Source organism: Passer montanus, unplaced genomic scaffold, assembly GCF_014805655.1.
Source record: "Passer montanus isolate IOZ18808 unplaced genomic scaffold, ASM1480565v1 scaffold21, whole genome shotgun sequence".
Taxonomy (NCBI): Eukaryota; Metazoa; Chordata; class Aves; order Passeriformes; family Passeridae; genus Passer; species Passer montanus.
The window spans coordinates 8,419,802-8,445,487 of record NW_024366703.1 but is presented as its reverse complement, the minus strand read 5'-3'; the positions used below and the strand labels follow the sequence as shown (position 1 = coordinate 8,445,487).

General features: G+C 40.9%; 1 protein-coding gene across 1 annotated transcript in view; it reads right to left on the bottom strand.

The window, feature by feature from the left end:
- The window catches only part of SORCS3 (sortilin related VPS10 domain containing receptor 3), a 263,846-nt gene that overhangs the window by 54,518 nt on the left and 183,642 nt on the right, over positions 1-25,686 (bottom strand). Inside the window, 4 exon segments of the mRNA XM_039709347.1 lie at positions 1,772-1,951; positions 3,836-3,925; positions 16,578-16,696; positions 23,447-23,511. Coding sequence (XP_039565281.1) covers positions 1,772-1,951; positions 3,836-3,925; positions 16,578-16,696; positions 23,447-23,511 — 454 coding nt within the window.

Sequence of the window (25,686 nt, the reverse complement as noted above, 5' to 3'; positions counted from 1 at the left end):
GGAGAGAGGTGAAAAAAAATACGTCGGAAGAACAGGCCAAAAGCAATGTCCATCTGAGCACTCTCAGGAGTGGAAGGTCTCTGTAAAAGCCAGGAAGGCATCTCAATCAAATCTTAGAACACCAAATGGCACTAAAGGTATATTTTGCAAAGCTTGTGTGGTTTCTCTCTTTGGAAGAGAAAGACAAGGATGGTAACAAAGCAAATCCCTAGGAAACAGCCTACTTTTGGATTTCATTGAGTTCTTGCAGATAGGCTGATGATGGGCTTGATGATGGGCATGCTGCACCTTCACACTTGAGCTCTGTGAGCTTGAGGATGGGGTCTGCCCCACTGCCTCCACAGACTGCCAAATCAGGGGAGACAGAAGATCACATCAGAAGCAGTGTGGGATTCTTTTGTGTACCAGAAAAAAAAAAAAATCAATACAAAAGATGGGAATCCTGAACATGCTGTGACACTGATGTTTTGCAAACTTGATTTCTTCACTTTCCTTCCACATCCAAATTCTAACAAATCAAGCCAGTTGTTTCAAATGTTTTGATTTTTGTCAGCAGAACCCATTCCAGCAGAATATGGTCCTGTCAAAACATCCCCAAGAAGATTTCATGTTGAGTCTGGTTGCTGTTGCACAGCTGTGAAAGTGAGACAGGAAGAAGAAATTTTTTGCAAATCTGCAACTTCCTGGCAACTGTCAGGATGCAAATCCTTCTACTCTGAAGCCCCTGGAGTGATACTACTCTTTAAATGACTCTGTAAAAATTTATTAGCATTTAACAGTGAAAAGTCTGTGATATACCACTGGGGAGAACACAGGTTTGCCCAGGAATGTGAGACAATGCATGTTAATTTTAGCTGGTTCATCATAACAAAGAAATATACTTTTTCAGAGGCATAAAAATCTATTTAACCAGGTGAAGAAAAAACATAAACCCTGTCCTTCATACTAATCAATGTGTTATTTGTGAATTTTCCCTCAGTGACTAAAACGATGTGGATTTTTGTGAACTAATTGATTATGTTGTTAAATGAGCATTATTCTGACTGAAATTTAAAAGTGTATAGTCATAACCTCCGTATGCAGCTGCAAGAACATTTCTGTGTGTAACAGTAGTAATCAGCCTGCAACCATTTCTATTAGTATTACCGATTAATTGTTTGTTGCTGGCAAAGCACTAAGCCCTGGATCTCAGCAGATCTTCCATCCAACAAGTAATAACACACCAAAACCAGAATGCTCTGAGGAAACCAGGAACTGGAACAGCTCTGAATGCACTGCTGCTGGCCAAGGCTGACAGGCTTGGAAGAAGCATGAGGCTGGAAGATAGTTTGGGGAAGAAGTTATCCATCTGTCATCTCTGGGCAAGTGGCACCTACAAATTTTTGGTTATAGCTCACAAACTGTTCAGTGCTCACGAAGGTGCAGTCCAGATTCCCTGCCTGTGAGCAGGTGTCTCTAGATGCCCAAGAGGGAAAAACCTGTATGTTTAGTCTTTTTATAGACATCCATATTAGGATGAGAAGGATAATGATTTTTCCTTTTGGAAATGGTACATAGCTAACCAGACATTGACTTGAACCCAACCAGTTGTTGCACCTACAGCAGAATAACTGCATCTATTCCCACATGAGTCAACTCAGCATCAAATCCAGCAAATGCCTCAGAGCTGATCCTAAAACAAATGAAAATCCTGGGAGACTGGTAAGAGATTTGCACTTGCTTGAACTAGCAGGCCATTGCTGCTCTTTGTAGGGTGACCTTTACTGCATACCTCATAAAGGTCAATGACAATATTCCCCTCCAGTCCTCGGCTGCTTTTCACATTTTCCAGGGCCAGGGTGAAGTAGACGCCTCGGGTGTCAGAGATGTACAGGTTATAGGTGTCATTCTGGTTCCACTCTTGAACAGCTGCAAAGACCTGATTCTCATCTGTGCTGATAATATGCATGTCCTGTTAAAAGAAGACAAAAGGCCTGTTACTGAGGATCTCTGTATTTCTTTGCCCTTCGGGACATGTAGTAATTACCATGAATTATGAAAGAATGGAGATGGAGCATGAATTATAGGTATGTTTAACAACTTTCTGTTAGAGCAAGCCAATAAATTACCAGCATTGTGACTTTTCTGCATTTCACTTTTTAAATAATCACCAGCTGGGCGAAGGGTTTTTGCTTTCTTCATTTTTGGTACCTTCAAGGAATTTCATCCAGTTTCATTTTTTATTTATAAATGTGTAAGTCGGTTTTATTACTCATGGAAGATTCACAGCCTTGGAGCCTGGAGTCTTCATAGTCACTAAGCATCATATGGCACCAGGCTAAAAGCAATGATAATTTTCATTCACATGCTGAAATAATGGGCTTGTGCTTCCAGCTGGCAAGAGATGATTTCAAAAAACCTTAGAGTTCACATTTATTTGAAGGTGAGGTATAGATATCACTTTGAGCTGCTGCTGATAGTGATTTTTAATAACACACTTTCCTATTGACAGTTTATCTGAGATAATTATCCCACAATATAGGGGCTATCAAATAATCCACCCACTAACCTCTATTGGATTTCTGCTGCTGACCAAGATATAAAATAGTCTAACAAGGGTTTCCCCATTTAGTTTTAATATCAAAGAAATTTGACAGTGCATTTTCTTGGTATCATTTTCAAACAGGTTCATGGAAATTACTTTCAGGTTGGTGATGAGTATGGAAGCACTTCACCCTTGCTACCATTGTGGAACAAACTGATACAGGTTCAGCTAGAAGCAAGATGACTGTGGTTATATGAGACTCCATTTATCTATTTGTATCTATTTAAACTTTCTCTAGAGGCCAAGAGGCCTTGATTAATTCCTTGCACTGTTTCTGCATCAAGAAATCATAATTCTGGAAGTCTCCCAAAGGATGGAGTGACCTGATTTCAGGAAAGAATATCTGGAGGAAGATCAGCTCAATATCCTCATCCTGCCTAGGAGGCATCTTAATCTTTTGTGTGAGGTATCTAGATGAAAAGTTAGGATTGATTAAATGGGGCTATTTTTAATAGACCTAACATATCCTATTGGCATGAGATGGGAAGAAAAAACATCTGAGGGTCTAATTCTATCCCAGTGAGTACAATCAGTGAGAGATATGCCATTTCCCTCAACAAAGGAAGACTAAATCAGGAGGTTTGTTCTTGCCCAGCAGCTGTAATTCCTTAAAGATTAAGGAGGTACCCAACTTATTCCAGCAGTGTGAAAATAAAGCAAAATGCCCAATGATTTCAATCTGTTTTTACCAGTTGCAGTGGAAATATTGCATTACCCTGGTGCCAACCTCACATATGTACAACTCCAGCAGAGTTCATTAATCTGCACATGACAGATAGTTACTACTGTAGAGCAAAAATATTCTAGTAACTAAGGGCAGCATAAACAATCCTCCTTTACATGGCTCCAGGACTTTTCCATGACACCTAGCCTTAAAGTATTTCTGATCTTTAAATTACAAAAGTATCCCTGATTTTATAGCATGCAGCAATTCTAAATCAGGGCCAGCAACAAATCTGTGTTATAACAGGTCATTTTCCTAGTCCTGGTGGCAACAATATTTTTGATACAAAGATAAAAATTTGCCTTCTTAGCCACCTCAGGAGCTGATGGCTCATGTTCAGCTGCTGCCAACCAACACCCCCAGGTCCTTTTCCACTGAGCCATTTTCCAACCACTGTGTCCCCAGCCTGTAGCACCTTGAGGGGTTGTTGTGATCCAACTGAAAGACCTGGCACTTCACCTTATGGAACCTCACATATTTGTCTTCCTAAGATATTACATGTCTACGTTCACAAATGGTGGACTCACCTTTGGAAGGGAGTATTTGGGTAATTTGATCTGTGCAAAAGGTTCCCGTCTGTATGAAACATAGTAAGTTGCTCTTCCACCAGTTGTCACCTATGGAAACACCAAAGAAAGTCAGTGATGACCCTTCTGAGACACTCTGTGATGACACCTCTAAAAGTGCTTGACAAACTGTCTTTCAGGTATATTTTCTATGACAGGCACAGCTGTCCCTAAAGGCATCTGGGTAACTCCAAAGAAATCACAAACCTGAAAGGGATGAAGAATTATTTAAACTGTACTATTGAACTTTCCATTTTGTCTCTTATGATTCAAATCCAGTGTGATTTTTAACATCTCAGGAAAAAAGTGCTGAGAGGGAGGAAAAGGAGGATCTGGTTTCGTCACATGGTCCAGCTCAATTACCTTGGGCAAGTAATTTAAAGTCTCTGTGCTTCTATTCTTCCCCTGTAAGTAGGAGATAATCCCTCTTTGCTGCTTCTCAGCCTTGTCTTCACTGTAAATCCCTTGAGGCCAGGATTGTCTTCCAACAACCTTTTACAGTGAGTAGCAGCAGAGATCCACACTAGCACCATTTACTGCTAACTGTAAATGCGCTCTTGGAAAGCTGGAGCTAAGCTCTTAGATGCCCTTTGTCACTATGAAACTGGTTTCTCTGAAATTATACTCTCTGAATACGGATGTGCGTGGGGGGAACTGATAGACATCCAAATCTGCAGTTTTATAGACTGAATGAACTAAAGCCCATGCAAAAATGCCATGCATCAATGAGATCTAACACAGATAATTTGTAAAATATGGGCTCTAAAACCTGTCAAGAGTCACTTACTCTTGCTGTAGGTGTTCTTTCTGGCACCATCTCAGACCTGGCTGAAACACGGCTTACATCAGTGAATTTCCTACATTCTGATGGTTTGGCAGTCTTGCAGGTCTTAAGATAAAACAGTGCACAAAACACTGGTCTATTGTATGGAATATCACTGTTGGCTTCTTAAGTTTCCAATAAAGCTAAGAGAAAGGTCCTAGATTCTCTCCTAGATATACTTCCTTTATCTGACAGTGATATTTGAGAATGAGCTTACATAGAATATTGCTACAGCATCAATTGTATTCTCAGCAATATCACCTCTAGATAGTGGCTTTCTTCCCTGGAGAAGCTGTCATTCGAAGGACACGCTATTATTGGTCATGAAATTTGATATCTAATCAACTCAAGGCTTTTCCATTGGCAGTTTGAAAAACTGGAAAGAAAGGGAGGTTTAGAAGTAGGGCCAGCTTTTACACTAAGACTTCCCCCTCAGATTTTTTCCTAATTTTACTTATAATGTCATCATAACAGTATTTAGCACCCTCAAAAGAAAAAACAAAAACAACCACTATTATGGCACACATGGCATAAGGTCATAAGAATGACCTATATGACAGCAAATAAACTCTATACAGATAACATTTAGTTAAAGCCAAGGGTAAACACAAACAGGAAAATCTAAAGCAACTTGTCCACGGACCCAGAACAAGCCAATAGAAGAGACAGGGAGAAAACAGCAGTCACTGGACTCTCACTTCATGGAAAGTGCACTGTGGACTGGCACAGCAGTGAGTATTTCAGGGTCCTGCTCTGTTGAATCATAGGTCTGGGTTTGGACCTTAAAGATAATCCAGTTCTTTCTTGTATCTAATCTAATTCTACCCTCTTTCAGTTCAAAGTCATTCCTCCTTGTCCTGACACTCCATGCCCTTCTCCAAAGTCCCTCTCCAGCTCTCTTATAGCCACTTTAGGTACTGGAAAGTGCCCTAATGTCTCCCTGCAGCCTTCTCTTCTGCAGGCTGAATAAGGTCAATGAGTGCTACTTCTAAAAGATATATTTCCCATTTAATACTTCCACATCAAAATAAAATTTTCACAGGAGAGAACAGACTGTGCAGTTGATTCATACTGACTCCAGCCAAAAGGCAAAAATTCATGTTTGCAGTAACTTTATCTCTCTCAGCTCTACAAGCACTGCTCGAAGGATTCCCAAACTTCTAGATATTGTCTAAATAGCTCAGAGAACATATTAATATCCCCTCTTCTATTTTAATATTTACGGCCTCCATGGAAAACCCAAATTCTCAATTCTGACATGATCTGAATATGCCCGGTGACTACTTGCTAAGAACCCTGGATTCAATATCCACATCTTCAGATGGGCTGAGACATGGTCTTCAACTTGTAGATGAGGACATGAATATTTACACACTTTGTAAATGCTGGGATGAGCAGTTAATATTTGGAACAGTCCTACAATCTTCCAGTTAATCCAGTAAACATACAGTGGCAAAAATATGAAGGGGTGATCAACTTCTACTTCCTGTGCCACAACAGGTTCTACTACAAGTCTGCCACACTCAAAAGGTTTTACATCTTTTTTTTGGCTTTATCCCACTGAAAACTGGTACCTGAAGGGGGTTTGTTTGAATTTCTTGTTTGTTTGTCTGGTTTTTAAATACAGAAAGTTAGGACTAAAACACTGTTAAAGTTCAGTATGCAATAGTTAAACTCCCTTTCAGGCTTCCACCTGGACTAGGTCACCTTGACAAGGGTTTAGAAATAGAAATATTTGAGGTTTGTGGTCTTCCTGAGCCAGTTAATATGAAGCCACCCACAATTCTGTTGGCAGGAGTTGTGTAAGCTTTTCCCAGCCAGGGTCTCATCTTCGTATGATTTACATGCACAGTTATAACAGTTCCAAAAAAATGATCAAGCCTCCAATAAAGTTTTGGCAAGCACTGTGGTACAGAATGAATTTTGGAAGGCCCAACTTAATTTATTTTGATGAACTTTTCCTTTTCCTATGAGCAAATGCTCCAACACTGTAAATCCCAGAGATTATGGCAGTGTTTTGCCCTCCAATGCCTCCTTTCAGTTCACATTTGATGAATGTCACCCAATTATTTGCTGTGAGCTCATCTGTCATGCTCAGTACAGAATTAGCTGGGTTTGTCTTTTTCTTTCCCCATCGCTAATGACTGGATCATTAATCTGTTTTTCTGGATTTCTACTTTATGTGTTTAATTGGGCTTCTAGCCAGTAGAAATTATTCCCATGGACAAATGTGTTTGTCATTAAACACATCTGTCTTTCCTAACCTGTGTTCTTTCTTCCTCCCTCCACTCATGAGCTACTAATTTTCTTTAGTATTTCCACATTCAAAACAAAAGTCTCATCTAACTTATATCAGCTGGCACTTGAGAAACATGAGAAATTTCTCTTTGAAAGCCCTGAAAGTCTGGATATGTTGGCTCATTCCCCCTCCTGACCTGTAATGAGACAGAGTGCATCAAACATAGAAGAAAATAAATATGTTCACAAGACTGCAAAAAAGTACCTAAAATTTGTCATGGAATCTATTTATCTCAGGAATTTCTGTGACATGTCTAGGAACACACAGAGCCATTTCTCATGTTAATGATTAAATATGGTTATTTAAAAGCAAGCTTTGAAGCTTGCTTCCTTTTTTTTTTTTCTTTAGACTGAAGTTCATCTTAGTCAAAAACACCTGTTTATCTGAAAGAGTTTGGAAGCCAAGCAGAATGAGTTAGGAGGTCTCAGACTGCAAAGAAGCCCTAGATGATGTGAGGAGTTGTAGATCACTGTGTATGAGGCTTTTTTATCATCTCCCTGGCTTATGCTGGGACCCATAATTTCCAACATAAGGCAGATATCGATGGAACAAACATGAAATTACTGAAGCTCAGAAAGGCCCCTGGGCTAAGGAGGACCCCATCTGCCTCCTGCTGCTCAAAGAATTTGCAGGAAAGTGAGCAAAAAGCTCAGAGAACCAAATTTTACACTTCTTGTTTATAGTATGTTCTTAATAGTATATAGTTGATGTTATTTTTAATAAACCTCTCAGTTGTTTTCCAAGGTGATTCCTCTGCTTGTAGAGTTCCCCTCCTTTCCAATAACACCAAATGAGATGGTATCAGTGCTGCAGCAGCGTCCTGGATCTGTGCTCTCCACCTCCATAGGGAGCCCTGGCATCCCTCCACATTGCGTTAACTTTAGGTTCCCTTTCTCCATCTTGTGAGCATAAAATCCCCCAAATCAAATTGTGGGTTAAAGCACAGAAGAGTCATGGCAAGTTCAGCAGGCAGGCTGCTCCACTGACACCCTTACCAAGGGATTTTGGGTTTCTTCAGAGACAGCCCTGCCTAGGCCTTGCACAGGTTTGTGAGTATGAGGATTGAAAAGTTCTGCCTCCTCTCCCAAGCCTTACCACAATTCCAGTCAGAAGAGGTTCAGAAGATGAAAAAGAACATGAACGTACTGTAATGTTCTTCCTTCTTGATTACCCACCATGACTAGGAAAAGAAATCTTCCAGATATTTCTGTGTAGTAGAGGTTCTCCACTGCCCCAGCATAAATCCCATCATGACAGGTCCCATCCAGTCTGAATTATCTCCCTGTGGTTTTCATTAACATCATGCCTTCTGCACAGTCATTGAACAGTATGCAATTACCTGAGTGTGCTGTGGAATTTCTGTGCATGAAGCACCCTTAAGTTGCCTGGTAAATTCAGAAGGCTTAGAAAACATGACGCTCTTTAGGGCATCACATCCATCAGAGAAAATTTGCTGTGACAAAGGAGCATTTATTATACTGGCCCAGTCTCTGTTCAGCTCTCTCTCCCCTCAGAGCAAAGATGGCACAGCTAAAGGACAGAGTAATATTGAGTAAAAATATTGCATTTGTTTTTAAAGCAACTCCTGCAGAAAATGTGCAGTTACACCAAAACTCAAGCCACATCAGAGCTGCAGGTGCACATCACCCACACAGAAATCAACTTATGAGAAGAGCATAATTGTACACATTAAACCTCCTCTTGATTTCAGAGGAAACATATGAGTTTGCCAAGGCAATACTTTACATCTTCAGCTGATCAATCAGACAACGTGATGGGAGGGGAGAGAGTGATAAAAGAAAGTACATCACAAAAAGCTCTAGAAAGAAAATCAATAATAAATAAATAAATAAATGGAAATTTTAATAATTTTTTCTTATCAAGAGATGTTTAGGCTCAAGTTCCAAATGTAATATTTGGCACAGAAAAGATGAAACTGTGCTAGAAATGGATGAAAAGCACCCAGCAGTGAATAGGAAAGTAGCTAACTACTTACTGCCTGCCTTGGTTTAAGAACAGCTTTTAACTAGCACGTGGGATGCACTTTCTTTCATCTGTAAGGATTAATTTCCCCCACTGGAGTGCTGTCCAGCATTTTAAATAGGAGTGAGAGGAGATCAGCTCTAGCAGGCATTATTCACCACTAAAACAGGTGTAATCGTGTTCATCATTTAAACGTCTTCATCCTATTAGTTTCATAATAAGCTTTTAATGATTCCTTCAATAAAAGACTCAAAGACCAGCCCCTACAAGCTGGAGAGTGCTCCATTGTCCCGCCAAACCGTTTTCTCTACCATCGATCGCAAAGATAAAAATCAATCGTAGCTAAGCAGGGTGAAGTTAAAAATAAATTGCATGGATTGATTTCTGTTAAGACCTTTGGCTCCTAGTTAATGGAGGAAAAAATGGAGGAAAGAAATATATATTTGAACATGGCGTATTTAGTTTCTATGAAAATAAAGAGACAGTTCTATACTGGGAAATGAACATTTAATTTTGCCTCTCTATCCTGTTTCACTGCTGAGAAATCTCACATTAATTAAAAACAACAACAACAACAAACCTAAAAGATAACAACCACTTCATTCCTGGGGAAATTTGCCACTTAAGTTTTTTAATTGATAACTTGATAACTGAGGTCAGGAATCCCTATGAATTAGCATCAACTCAGCTGTGGCTGCTGGTTGAAGTCTATTCACCTGATAAATGACTTCAATTCAGCAAATATGCTCATTTAGCCTATTCTTAAATACTCAATAAACTTGAAACATACACTCATGTCCTACTAAACATAAGCACTCTCAAGTGCTCCTAAATAAGCATAGTTACAACCAGTAATAATATTAAACTACTTCTATGAGTTGGGCTTAGATATATGTAGCTTCTAGAATCAGGAAAATTTTTGCCCCTCTATAACACCTCAAAGAGAAGTGTCCCCCCACCTGAATTCTAATATTATAAATAATAATTATTTTTCTTTCTACTGAGGCTGGGGAAAAAAAGTTTATTATAAATGTATCCACCCTGATAAAACCAGAATTTTATTCAAATAAAGTATATAAATGCCATTTTGCAGCAAATTACTTCAGCTGAAATTTTTGGACACACTCTGATGACACACCAGGCAACCAAAAAAGGAAATAATATCCATAGGTTTTGTAAGACATTATCAGTGATTGTGGGTGAATACTGACATCTGCATATGTTTTAAGGAAAATTTTCTGATGCAAAAGAAGACTGAAATGGTTCAACAGATTTTGGCAGAAGCATTTTCTCCTCTGAGCCAGAGGAGTTATTCAGATGTGCACTGTAAGACTCCCACTCAGCTGCACCACACAACAGCCTCTGGAGAAATTGTGGATTTGCTCCTTTTCACTCCTGTCAGTGAGCAGGCTGAGATGCTGCTCTGCTGTGCAACTCCCTGAATTAGGCAAAAGTCTTCCAAGTTCAAACTTACTTCAGAAGGTGAAGAAGAGCCAGATAAAAGATCAGTATCACAGAAGAGCATTTTGACTTGAACTTTTCACTTTTTTATAGAATTCCTACAATTCCTACAAGAACTGCAGCTGCTTCTACACTGCTGCATACACAGGATGTGAGTAACCACCATTCCTTGCTCCTAAATGGCAACACCACAGACCCCATCACATTCAGGAGGATCATAAACCACAGCCAAGACCCTGTCTCTCTTCCTATCTGCCCTCACATTCTTTTCTTCCTTCATCACATCAACCTCAGAACAAAGGGCCACCAAGGGAGCAACTTGGCTCTTTGAACATGGAATCATCATATGTCCCATAACAATCTGAAGGAATATATACTCAAGAGAAAGAAGTGCAGTTCCCAGGGTTCCCAGGAGACTGAATCATAAATTAAATGGCATAGAAGACAAGAAAGCTTCCCAGATGGAGAAGTAGAAGCAGGAGCCAATGAGAGATAAGACACTTGAGTTTCAGCCTGCAGCTAAAGACCTTGATAAATTATGCCATGGGATGGAAAGGGGAAGTGGTAACCATGCTTCCACTCATTTAAAGCCTTAGAAAGTGATAAGGCAGTGCCCCTGAGCATGTCTCTCTGATTAGTGGTGCAAAGCACTTCCCTTTTAAAGTGGAAATGGGCCAGGATCTGAAGCAAAACACCAATCCTTTTAATCAAACTTTGCAGGGATGATTCCAGCAGTCAAAGAGAGATCTGAGAGGGTTAATCTCCAAAGGCATTTGTTTAGCCTGTAGCACCCCCAAACCCAAACCAGGTATCAGCCGCTAAGTCTGAGGAGTTGTCTATACCCAGTGGTGTTGTCACTGCTATGGAAAGTGCTGAATGTCTGAGCTACAACTCAGATCAACTTCAGCTCCTCTCCACTGGGATAGCAGAGTCTGCAGCATCCTGGAGAAAAATAAAGACATAAAAAACAACCAAGACAGGTATTGATCACCCATCCACACACCTCTGCACTTACAGCCAGCTCAAATCAAAAAGGCCAAAGTAACCCTGAGGGTCTCCAAGTGCTGACAGAGACAGAAGCCGAAGAGAGGAACAGGGACAGCAATAACTGCATGCCAGACTAGACTGGTACAATCTCTGGGGGGAAAGCCACAAGCAGAAGGGTTTACACAACACAAAAAGATTAATAGGGGGATGGAAACATATTTATGAGACCTAGATCTACAGCTGGGTAAAAAAAGAGAAAAAACAATTTTGCAGAACCAAATCCTTTCTCATGTCCCTTAGGATCTTGTGAATATGCCCAAAACCTTATCTGTCCTTTTCTAACTCTCTCAGTTCCAACTCAAAACAAAAAATTCTCTCCCTGTAAATTTTGTCCCACTGACATCCTTAGGTCACCAGCAGTATAACAGTAATCGTGCCAGCAGTTGTCATGTCACAGATTCTGAAGAGTTCCATCCCTATTTCTGTCCATCTCCTGACACCCAGGCTTCTGTGTGAAGACACAGTCCTCACAGGGGTCAGCACTGGGAATGTCACACCTCTCCTCTAGCAGCCAGGCTCATCCAAGGTGGGAGTCCAGCCCCCCAGAAGAACCACTGAGCCTCTGCACCTGAGATGCTTGCACATAACCTTTGGGCAGCCAGGAACAGCTCTGATATATGGGTCTCCTTGAGCCAGGTCTTATGAGCTCTTGGAGACCCATATCACACCCAAAATAGCTCAGCTACTTTAGAAGGCATAAAATCAGCAGGATGGCTTCTGTGGTGGTGTTGGAAACAGAAAAGTTTTAATAAAAGGCAAAATAACAAAACTTTTTACAGAGAAAAACTGAGCCAGGTGTAAGAGGTTCTTGCTTCTGGTAAAACATCTCACAAAAGCGATTAGTTTCTTTGTTCTCTTCTTTTTCTAGTAAATTGTTTAGGCAGGACTTTTTGGCTCCTGTCCAATTGGCTATCCTTAAGTCTGTGGTGAAGTCCCCCAGGTCCCATGAGGCGTCTTTTTATCTAATCCAGGAGAGAAACTTCTGGGCCTTTTTCCTTTTGAAGTTGACAAAGGATAGATTTGACACTATCAACAGAGGGCACATTCCCACACATCTCCTTTAACTTAGCAGTACTTAGCTATGGGTCTGCCCACAGGAATGCTGCTCTCTGCAAAAAGCTGTCCTACAGCAAAGCTCATTCCCAGGGAATGCACTGCCCTATTCATGCCCCTCAGGACTCCTCAGACCCCCCCAAATAAGCAACACTGTACTGGGACTTCTGTGGCCCAGATTCTCCTCACTGCCTGAAATAAGCGGTGACATTTGCTCATGCTTTCCCTCATTTTCAGTGGAAATTTTTGATCTGTTGACAAGGCAACACACAGATCATTTCTGAGCTTCTCTTTACAGAACCGAGTAGCACTGATATTATTTGTTTACTGATAGGAAAATAAAAAGGTTCTCTCCAAACAATGCTGTCTCACTCAAAATAGAATTTCCTGAAAAATAATCACCATTTTCATTAAAGCCTATTTAATTTTCAACACTTTTCAGCTACCTGACCAATTCCATTAGAAACCCTGATACAAGACTTGCTTTAAAAATACCTTTCCGAGATTTCCCTCTGTAATTTATTTTTTAACATATAAATTCTCCAAAGTATCAGTACTCTCGACTCATCCCAAATGACTATCCCTGATCCCCGTGTCTTTTAATGTAGGCTCTGCAGATGAGAATACCATAGCAGTTTAGGTAATTGTTGGGAAATCACATCTTTTAGGCAGTTGTAGGTTATGTTTGCACCTAAGTTTGGAAAGTGATATTGTTTCAGTAACAAGTACTCACTGGAGCAGAGCTATGTAATCGAACACCACAGACACCGACATTAAATGGCAAAGCTGATCATCAAATTAGCTCCTTCTGCTATAGTACATAACTTCAGACATATTCCAAGGTTTTCTCACTAAAAAACTACTTGTTTTGCAAGTTGAATGAATTTCAAGTATTAATCATGAAAGAAGATTATGATATTGGCTCCTGGTTACACCACAGCAATACTGTGAAATGAAAACTTATATATGCAAGAGAGGGTAAGATTTTCTCTTAATATATCTATTTATGCAGAATTATCCAATCCAATCCTAGTGACATGATAGGCATCCTTAAATAACTATTGATGAATCAAATAGAAAGTCAGTCAATAAATTCGGAGTGATCACCTACTGTTTTATTCATAATAATTCTTCCTACTCTCTCTTAGTAGCTATTTCTTTCTTCCCTCAACATTACCTTTTACATCTTTCCTCATGGGCTATGTTATTTATCTCTTTTGCCTGGCAACAAGTGCCAGTCTTTTCAAACTCTCTTCAACAGATAAAATTTTCAAGCATAAGATCACTCTCATTTTCTTTCTTTGTACTGCAATTCTGAAAGATCCTTTCAGAAGTGCTGCACAACAGGAATTGTTGATATATAATGGCTTTATAATATCTTCTGTGTTCTTCTTTCCCCTATCTATTATGGATCATAGTATCATGTTTGCTTCAAGTGCAGTTACACAAGTTAATGCTCCCCACGAATCTTACAGTGCAGGCCTGATTATCAACTTGCTTAGAAAGGATATTGACTAGTAAATAACTCTATGCAGATAATCTAAGACATTGATATCAACAGCTGGAATTCATCTTCCCTAATTTTAACTGTCAAAAATGTTGGGGTTTGCACTAAGCTCTGCTTAGGTTCCTTCAAATATTAATGAGAAAGGCATACCCAAAGAGAGACCTAGCTCATGTTGAAATAAGTGAAATAAGAGATAAATTGCCCCTGAAGTTTTTGATCTCTCTAATTTTAGAGGAACACTGCCTACAGATTTTGAATAAAAATCTACTGGTTTAATGACAAAAGTTTTTTAAAAAAAGCTCCTCTCTCCACTCCAAGACATTAATTCTGATTTGTTCCAGAACAGACACATCAGAACTCATGCACCAATGCTTTATGCAGCTATTAAACCTCACCAAGCTCTTAACATTTAATTTGATATTTATTTATTCATCTCTGTCTAATATTTAAAATTCTAAAGACCTGGCTCCTACACTTCTGTCCAAGATTACCCAGACTGAACAACACGCTGAGACATTGCAAGCAGTCAATCTGACACATCCCATAATAGGCAGCAATACCACATGCTTTGTGAGACTAACACATCCAGGACCTATCAGCACTCCTACACACGTACCAAGGAAACACTGCATAGCCCATTGACCATATCCTGGATTTAGCACACCTTCAGCTCAGAGTGTGCTGGGAATCTGAAGTGCCCGCGCGTCACTTGAGCTCTGCGTGGGCTCAATCCCTGCCCAGCATCTGCAGCCACTTACAGCAGGCTGCTGGACAGACAGAAACCCTGCCAGTGTGACACAAAACACAGGGAAAGCGATAGACAGCCTGGGCATGGAGAGTCTCCTGCCCAAAGCAGCAGCAATGTTCTGTGTGTATATTTAACAGCTTTGTAGTGTGGGGATGTGATTTTCAATTCAAACACCCATTAAGCTATAATAAAACCTTGCTAAGAATAGTCAAGACACTTGAGTATTACATATACATACATGCATGTGTTTGTACACACACACAGGGATTATTTTTTTAAACTTAAAGCTTTTAGAAGCTAATAGCCTGAGCTGCTCACTGCTGATTTGAGGCAGAGGAACACACACATCAGGCCCACGTCCTCACTGTGAGATCAAGATTCTACACAGAGTGGCCTTGTTTTAACACAGATGAGAGATGTGGAGTGAGAAACATCTGTAAGGCCTCATGCTTAAAGAGCTGGATGCTCCACAACACCCTTAGCCACAGACAAACCACCACATTAAGAGAGTCTCCCTAAGATACTCCTTGGAGAGTAGAGCATTTATCAATTGGAAAGCCATTGCTTTTAGTCAAATCATTACTTAATAAGTAGCAAAAACTGAATTCACAGTGTTTTCTAGCAGTGGATCTCCACTGAGGCCAAAGGAAGCAGTAGCAGACTGGGTTTCATGGGGGATTGAGGGGAGCTGTGGCTCCCATTGCAGTAGGTCATCTCCAGAGCAGCGCACTCCCTACTTTCAGAAGTCTGCCAATATTGCTCAAATGCATGCAGTTTTCATACTGCAGTCCTCCTAGGCCACAGGGATATGATCTTCCACCTAATCCCAGTACAGATTTATCAGTCTTCCCTTTTATAAGAAAGTCTGACAATAAACACAGCAAATCTTTCTCGTAATTTGGATATAGTCAAGAAAAATCCTCACTCAAGGAAATAAAATAGGAGCTTAATATAACCCAGTGTTATTCAAACTGGGAAACATGTGTCTTTTTTGTACCACCTGAATCCAGTCTTCATCTCATTTTATTCCTCCTGCATCACCATGTCTGTAATTTCTGTGTCTCCTGAGTTTCCTACAATCTGGAATCACTGCAGCCTGGCCCTCAGTTTTCAACCAAACGGTACATCTTCAGGAAGTGTTCTTCCAGACCGTACTATTCATTCTCAGGCTTCCACAGGCACAAAATTTAGAGAGATGGCCCTGTTCCATCCAGCCCATGTATTCTCAAAAAATCTCAAAAATGCATAGTTTCTCATTCAATTTCTGACACTTTCTCCTCATCTCCAGAATTATCACCAACTGACAAATTTAAAGATTAATCACTTTGAAGTTGCCCTGTAAGAACTTTCCTCAATTTTTCTGCTATTTTACCTCCTACTACAAATTTTGGTTCACTCTATCAGCAATACTTGACTGTCAAATCAGCATAAACCTCTCCAACTGCTAAAATAATCATTCATACCTTTCCTTTGTTCTTCTCTGTTCTCCGGAATTCATTTCTAGTTCCTTCGTATTTTACAATTAGCCACACAAATAGCAAGTTGTGAAATTCATGGATTCTTAATGAACAAACTTTAAAAATATGTGATTCAAGGCAAGTGATGAGCAGGGAGATCAAGTGCTGTATCTCTCCCAGACTGCAGAGCCAATGGGATGAACTCCCAGCTCTTAAGAACTGGGAGTCCCATGTGCTTATCCTAAGAATATCCTAAGAATATACCCTAAGAAGAAATACCTTGTGCAGGCAGAATTGATGTCCCATTTGCATGGAGCCAACGCACCTGGATGAAGATGTATTCATCCTGAACAACCAGGGAGCTGACATCGATGGAGCGCGAGAAGGGCCCGCTCCTCTTGGTCTCGGAGCACTCCTGGATCCGGCAGGTCAAGTAGTGGGTGTCTGCAATGGGAGCACAGGGACACATCAGAAATGTCCAGGTAGGGGCCACTTCTCTGTAAACACCATCAGCAGCTCCAAAGAAGGTTTTATCTCCAACTAGGGAGATGTTATTTCAGGATCTGCCTTCAGCCTTTGATACTGCAACTGCCCTCTGAAGTCAGGAATTCACCACACTTCAGCATTCCCCATTCCCTTCACTGTTGTGCAGACATCTTTTTGAGACTGAAGTTCAAAACCCCCCATTAATGAAGGGTACCAACCATAAATGCATCAGAAAGCTGCTGATGAGACCAAATAGAGCAGAAGCCACCCTGGGTAGAATTCACCAATTCCTATACCCTTCTGGAAATCATAGCCCTGTCTTTCCTCTGAAACCCCCTAGCCTTGTTGACTGGTTTTAATTGTGGCAGTAAAATACAAAAAGGAAAAAAAAAGGCCCAAATCAACACTATTAAATTTAAGTTATTTTTCTGTGAAAATCACAAGCATCTCCCAAAATTAAGTCTTTATAGGAAACATAGGCTCAGAATGAAAATGCCATGGCCATGAAATAGCATGAGTGGCTGAAGATTCCTAACAGTAGGTATATGCACTGCAAGAAGCATCAAATGCTTCTGTCTAGAGAGAAGAACAGAAGACCATCACACTAATGGGATCCTGTCAGGCCTTGACATTGCTTGAGAGAAGGAACAGGACTGGGAGAAGAACATGAAAACAGAAGGGAAAGCAGATATACAGAAAGTTAGAACAAGAAGAGACATGCTCACCTCCAGCAAGTTGAGAGAGGTTACAGGGGATTAAGCATTATTTCAGTCAGGCTAAGAAAAGGCCTCATGAAACAGAACAATGAATGCACTGTGTTTCTGGATGTGTGTAATCTAAATATGCCATCTCTGCTTTTCAACTGCTCTTGTGAAAACTGCAAATTAGGAAGAAAATAAAAATACTACTAAGATGACAGCTGGAGTGATAAAAGGGTCATATCTTTTGCACTCTGGCACTTTTACAGGCCTCTTAGATTCAAATGCTTCTTTGCTTTTCTACAAAGGGTGAGGACAGAACATCAATGAAGTAAACAGTGAGTTTGTAAGGGCTGGGGTGAGCCTGGTGCAGTGATTTTAGCTCACAACAGAACTTTGTGACACAGACCTTGTCAAACTGAGCCCAAAATGATAAAAGAGAAGTTTAAAAAGACAGTCACTAGCCCAGCAAAGCTGCTTATAGGATTCTCCATCACAAGAAACCTGCCTTGTCCTTGGTCTGTGTCCTTACAGTGACAGCAATATGTGGGGCAGTGGTAAGTTTTAGGGGGATAATCAGAGATTTAGCTAACTGCCTCCTCAAATTCTAAAACAAGATTCACAGACTGATAGTTTCCTCTTTTATAGCCTTGTCCCAGCAACACTCTTAAAAATGTAAAAAGAATGCAAATCAGAGACATTAATAATTAGACTAATAATTTCTAAATTATTTTGTCTAAAAGAGTCACAAACTACAGCCAAGCTTTAATCTAATGAAGGTCCATGCCCAACCACCCAGTGAGTGAAGGCCCCTGTCTAAAGGCTGCAGACCTGGTTCTGGGTTGATGCGCCAGGGATTCCAGGTTAATAAGGGCTGAGTCAGAGCAGTCACACAGGTCTGGTGCAGTAATGAAATCCTAGTCCCACTGAGGATGCTAAAGCAGCAGAAAATGTTGCTGGTGCCAGCTCAGAGTACTGGGCAGTGATTAAAGTGTATGGTGAAAAACACCTGACCTAGAGACAGTGCCAATAACCAGAGTATCAGAGCTGTGCTTTCTCCCACCATAAAATTCCAGCAGCAAAAGCAGAGAGGTCAGACTTTCAGTTGGCATAAATTAAAGTTCTTCATCAACTGATATACACACACTTGGCCCAGAGTTGCTATTTAGCTCCTCAGCGTGGAACCTAAGACAACCTTGCAGTGGATAAAAGCAACTTCTCAGAAAACAAGAGGATCTCATGTGCTGCCATGCTATCCAAAGAGATCAACAGCAGTGACTTGCTCTTTGAGGTAGCTCTAAAATTAGGCAGAACAAGGAGGAGAGGTCAGGAGTTGTATTTTTAGAAGCTCATTCCCTCCAGTACGTTCTCCCACACAGTCGCCTGGATATTCTTATCCTTCCAAAAAGGGGATAATTTGCTGCTGCTGAGTGACAGAATGGGAAGAGGAATAAAAACCTGTCACAAATAAATGCAGATAAATCACAAGTGTTGACATGACAACGAGCTTCCTGCCTATTGGGAAATGTGTCATTTTGAGTGTGTTACACCAGCAATCAAATATACTCAAAGGATGGCACCTGATTAAAATTCACAAGGAGATGGTGGTGGAGAAGGGGGGTAACTCACTGCCCATTCTCCATTTAGTCTCTTGTTTTATTTATTTTCATATATTTTATAATATGAGCTTATTAAAAAATAAAAAAAAAAAACCCAACCAAACAGACACAAATAAAATATCTTTAAACCTCTCTGCTTTAGGGTACCAGATAAAGTAAAGTCTTGGTTTTTTTCCTGCTTCCCCAAAGAAATTTATTTTGAAATCCCTTTAAAATACATTAAAAATCAGGTAAAAAATATAGCAGCACCCAGTTCCATTCCCACTTGTGTGGAACTCAAAGCAAGAAACAATCTCAAGGCTCTGCTCAAGCTTCTAAAAGGGAATTGTGTGCCATTGGCACAAAGATGTGCCATTCACAGAGCACATCTTCTCACACAGAAAGAACAGGGTCTCTCAACAAAAGCCTCCATTAAGAGAGAAGAGGCCATCCTAACTTTCAGGGTATTATCCGCTTCTCCTCCAGAATGAGGTAATTTTGCACCCCCATTTGGGGCAGCCACAAGGTAGAAGGACATTCACCCCGAGGGGCAGGTGACATGAGACTCAGCCATGCTTCCAAAGCCTTACCTTTCACTGGGGGTGTATTGCCTAAGGGAGCTTGTTTCTATGTGGGCACTACTTCCAATTCATATATTGTCCTGTACAACACCAGAATTAAAGGGCTTGGGTGTTTTGGTTTTCAGGGTTCTTTTAGCAGGTTGGATTTTTTGTTACTTTTGGCATTTTTATAACATTCCACTGCAAAAGGAGTTGAGAAGGGCTCCCTACTTCCCAGGCAGCATTAAAAATTTCTATGCTTATAAGCGACTCTAACCACTTCCTCAGCTCATCTGTGAATATGGCAATATGGACATCAAGCAGCTTGGAGGGCTTGCTGCAGCTCAGATCCCAGCATCCATGCCTCTACACAAACCCTTCCCACCACACTTAGGATTAGGGAATGGCTTTCACAGATGTACAGCCATTTTCCAGCTGAGGAGCCTGAACCACCTCCTCATTGCTATTTAACACAGTCTTCCATCTTGAGATTCTGGAGTGTATTTTTACCCTTTTTGAAGTGACAAAACGGAAACAATTTCTTGAAATTGGAAGGGACAAACTGGTGAAATAAGCCAAGCTACCACGTCTCATCTTTTCCTGCCAGCCATGCCAGCTTTGGCAGGAAGCAGGAGCACAAGAGGCTCTCTCCCCAGAGGTGTGGGTCCCTGAAGAGAGGCAGTGAAACAATCAAAGCTGTTGTGCTGAAGGCTGCAAAGGGCCAACCTGTGTGCAGGTGACTGTGACTTAGACACAGGACAGCAAGTCCTGCCTTCCTCCTGGGATGGCTGTCCAGCATGGCTAATAGGGAAAAGGATAGCTGATAGAGACAAATTGAATTGGCAGATTGGCTCAGCTTAAATCAGGCCCTGGTGTCAGGCAAGATTTAAAATCATAACATCATGAAGGTTTCTATGAGAGGGAAAAAAATCTCACTGGCCTCCATAATTTTTCCCCCAAAGAAAAAGACATGTAGACTCTCCAGGAATTAGTTACCCTGTTTTATCCTTTTGGTTGGCTTTTCTCCCCCTTTTTTTCCTATAATTCAAATCCTGTTTATTGCAGTGTGTGTGTGAGTGGGGTGAAGATTAACTCACTGAACATCAGAAAGTTCAATATATCCTTCCCAGGAATGCTGGTGGGTGCTTGTGTCAGTGTGATCATAATAGTTCCCTTGCATCCAGCCCTGTCCTTGCTGCTGCCTATTACACTCTGGCAGAAGGCACAATGCCCAAGGCTCCTACATGTTTTTACAATTTAAAAATGCAATCCTGGATTATTATTCTGCTACAATGACTCTGCCAAGATGTCGAAAAAATGTGAAAAACTTCATCTGCTACAAAAGATGGGAACATCTTGAGATAAGATAGGCACTTGAATTATCAGCATCTTGCAGTATTTAAGGAGACTAGGCAGAGGGGCAGATGGGTTTTTCAGAGACACAACCATTTCTAATGACTGGACAGACAAAACCACGTGGCAAGATATCTTGAAGGACAGTCACCAGAGAGGTGAACAGGACTGCCAGCTCCCAGATCCATAAGCTCATTGATAGCCCTGACTCATTTATGGACAAATGAGATTCCAGCATGCCCCACCACCACTTCCCAGCTCCAGAGCTCCTTTTAGGCTCTAGTGTCTGAATTGGTATTAGACAGGTTCTTGAGTCCCATTAATGGCAAAAGAATTTAAAAATATATAATTTTAAAAAATTTCAAAATCCTCAAATTCAGAAGTCTAGTCCTAAATAATAACACTTCCATCCCTTCCCCTCCCTTCTCCACTGCTTTTACTCATTACTTTTTTTTTTTACTTAAAAACATGGAGGCAAACAGAAGAAGAGGAAAGAAAAATCCCAGCCTAGAAGAATCATGTATTTTTCAAGCAACCAGTGACATTGAAGGCATGGATTCTTCTATCTGAATTAAACTAAGCAACTAGGCATACTTAAATCTATGTCTGTTAATGCATCAAATAAGTGACTGAGCCACCAAACTGACCTAAAAGAGGCATTAGAGAAGTCTTTCCTTCCTTCTGCATAATACTGAGGAAAACTTTCATCAGAAGCTTACTGATCAAGAGGAACTGCAGGGCCCCATTTTCCAGCAGGTGTAGGTGCCTCAGCTCTTTCACTGAGCATATGAAGGCCCAATTTGCTGCAGAACTAACTGGGAGAAAAGTTCAGTGCCCCATTCCTGAGCACCCAGAGCTGAACAATACAGCACTGGGGAAGTCCATAGCTGTGAGGCTGTCATTGCTTTGTAACACAAACTAATATTGTTTTAAGCCTTAGAACCTCTAATTGGAGCAGCACTGTTCTTTTTTGCTGTGCTGGAAAGGAGTCCTTTGGTACAGGTCACCAGCACAGCCCAGCAGATCTGGGATGGCAGCTGCAGTGGGGCTGTTTTGCTGACACTACTCACCAAGCCTGGCTTCCAGTGAAACCCTCAACACCATCAGCTGCCAATTTCAAAATGCTGAATTTATATATTAAAACAAGAATAAAGAGCAAACCCCTGAGCAAACAAGACCTGAAGGAAGAGAGCTGTCTTTAAGCTGGGGATACATCTTTCAAACATTTACATCCTTGACATATCCAACATTCAAATAGCTGGGTGAGCAAGTTTAAACTTAGTTTCAAAACAGATTCCATCAGCACTTTGCTTGCTTGCTTGGGATTTTTTATTTGCATTTGACCACTTCTCCCATCATACCTGCCACAGTACACACAGCAGCAAAGGCACTGAAGATGCTTCCCTACCTTGTCCACCCACCTGTCGGCCTGTTTTGCTTTTTCCACATATTCAACAAACAGCTGTCACCCCTGAGCTGTTATTGCCTGGTTATTTATTCAGCTGCCATCACTAAATAGCAGTGGGAGGCCAGTGAGAGATATTAGAACATCCACAAGCTCAGAGAAGCCATCTTGATAGACAGGAGTTTGTTCACACATCTGGCCTACGCAGCACTTGACTAAAACAGAGAAAAGTTTGCAACCAACAAAAATGAGGCTTTTTTTTTTCCCCAGAAATCCTCTAACTCCTCAATCCTATGTTGTTTTTCTATACTGTCCCTGCACCAAAATGGGACACTTGTTCCATCGTTCTCATTTCCTCACACTGGAGTAAAGTTCCACACATGGCGCAGATGTATTACTATGCTACAGTTCCTGTGAGAAATATCTAAAACACTTTGGAGAGAGTAAGTCAACTTACTTCTAATACCATGTCTTGCTGGAGATTTATTATGTAGGAATCCATTCCACTGCAAATGTGACTAGATTTATTTCAGTGAGGGGTTGATAAATTTTTTTCCTATTTCCTGCTTCAGATCCAGGCACCATTTCAAGCCTGTAATGTGTTGGTATGGAACACCTACTCACACACGATGAGCACAACTACAAAATATTTTCAATACAAGACAAAGGGGCATAGGAACATTCTGGCCAGAGGGCAAGTCTGACTGCAGGTAATTTCTCAGATTCTCAGGTACCACCTAGCTGTTCTGAGCACCTCTGGAAATGCACAGAGGTTCCATGGTACAGTGATGGTTGCCCAGCTCTTTATGATTGATGTAAACCATGTGATAATGAAACAGCTAAACAGGGAACAGGATAGATGGGTTCTTAGGCCAACAGACTGTGCTTCTGTCCACTCCCTTCACAGACACAAGCCCTGCAGCCCATGACTTTCCCCTACAGGTCAGGATAAGAACATCACATCAAACCCCATGACACACATCTCCCCTGCCAATTAAAAGTAAATGGGGATGTAACATGGGTAAAGTGGATTCACATTCCCACTCCATTCTTGGCTCAAAGCCCAGTTTTTAGCACTGGCTGCAGGCACTCACGTCCATCAGCTGTCCGGGCTTCCATGTGCACAAGGTCAGGTTCTTTATCCAAACCAGCCACTGACCTGGGAGGAGAGGAAGAGAGAGGACAGTCAGTCAGCTGAAAGGCTGCAATCAGACAGAGCTGGGGAAGGAACACAAAACCAGTTTAAACCTACCTTGGGACACCTGGTATGTAGGTCTCCACCTTTTAACAACTGATCTCCTTTGTATTCCCACAGAGACCATGCTCAGGGGCCCTACACCAACCTTCCCAGGCATGGGAGAGTGATCCTGCCTGTCCCTTGTCTACAAGATCAAGGCTACTATGACTCTTCTAGCGACAGCAAAGAGAGCTGGTCCCAAGACCCAATAAAATTTGAGTTTTGTTTTAATGCTGAAGGATAAACAAGGGCACAGCAACCTCATGCCTTCAGAAAGGAAATTAAAAGGAGGTTTTATTTGGTTGATTAAAAACATGAAAGACTAAGTTCACTGATTTGTCCGTGGTTTGCTGGGCAATCTTGCTATTCTTTACCTCCTTTTCCCCATCTTCAGAAGAAAAATGTTGCACATATGGTGAATTTCTGATTTTAAGAAGATGAGAAAGTATTCATTATTCACACCATGATCCCGTGCCATCCATGGTCCTTGACAATTATGAAAAACGCACAATGAGTTTCTTTTATCTCATTAGCTGGAACTTAAGCACCCCAAGTCAAATCTTCCTATGCATTGTTATTTACTCCCTAAAAATATTTTCCAAAGCACATTAAAAAGATACTTTTCCTTCTGGAAGAGGGAAAGTCAAGCCCAGAACAGAAATGTTATTATTAGTGTCCTGGCTGATAAGAATCACTGAGAGATGAACATTTAGTCCTAGCAATGGCTGGCAGGGGGAAAAAAAATCCATAGATGTCCATGAGATTTATGGTGCTGCTTCTTCTGAGTTAACCAAAGGGTTAGATTAAAAAGGGACAATGACAAAAATCAGTTTCTAATTCGGTGGGAGTTGAATTTGATACAGTAGATTGTAAATAATAGATTCCCTCTGAGCCAGCCAATGTTCAGAATTCCCTAATGTTCTGAAAACATTTTTATCTCATTCTTTTGCCATTTTCATCCTTGGGGCATCAACAGCAAAAACAGTAAAAATAATAATAATAATAATAATAATTATTATTTTAAAAATACAGATGCTCTGATACATTTTTGTGAATCCCACAAAAAACACAGCAACCGAAGCAATGACAAACATATAAATGTGCTGGAGTTCAGCTAAGATCAGGCAGTGCTGCAAATGTCAAAATAACTACATTATGACCCACTGTGCAGGTAACAGAAACTGGCACTGCTTGTTAACGAGAGCACCACATCGATAGCAAGTCCATTCACAACGCTCTGAATTGTGGCCAAAAGATACCAACACAACAAAACAAAGCAGCACAGGCAGGGCTTTCATCATTCCACTCACAGTGAGAAACAGTCTGCTCCTTAATCGCTACCATCAGTTTCAGGGTGATCCCACAAGGAAGAAGGGCTGTCTGTTATTGGTAAGGATGCCAGAATGAGCCTGAGTTCCTCTGATCACACAATTATTGGGATCAAAGCTTCCCAATATATGGACACGTTTAGAAGTGACAGTAGGATACACAGAAATTCCTTTAAATATCAGTGAAAAACATTACTGTGTGCTGCAGTCTTAGTCCCCAATGTATATAGAAGGCAATCTTTCTAGTCCACAGCAGAGGTTTTCTGCCCTGTCTCAAATGAGTAGCACTAACTGCTGTAATTTCAGTCATTCAATAACAATCACCCTTGTCTATGACATGCCAATAGAGACAGATGTACATGCTGACCATCATATCTATTCATCACAACTTAATGAAATGGAGTGGTAATTCCAGCACTTGGAGGGAAAGGTTGGGAACACTTTAGGGACTTGCCCTGCAGCCCTTACCAACAGGTTTCCTACTTAAATTCAGCCTTAAATGCACTCTCCTGGCATCCATCCTTCTGGAAGCCAGGCACCAAGCTCCTACTCAGAGCCATTTGCTGTGTCCTGACACACACCTGACAATGTCAGATGGCTTCACCTGGGCCCCTAACATCCTCTGGGTCCCTCCCTCCAGATGGAGCAGGCACTGTATCTCCCCCTGCAGCAATGGGACAAAACTATTTGCCCAGGTAATAAGAGACATCAGTCTGCCACAGTACTATTCATTTTAAAATGGATTGCAATTAGAAGAACCTAAGTATAT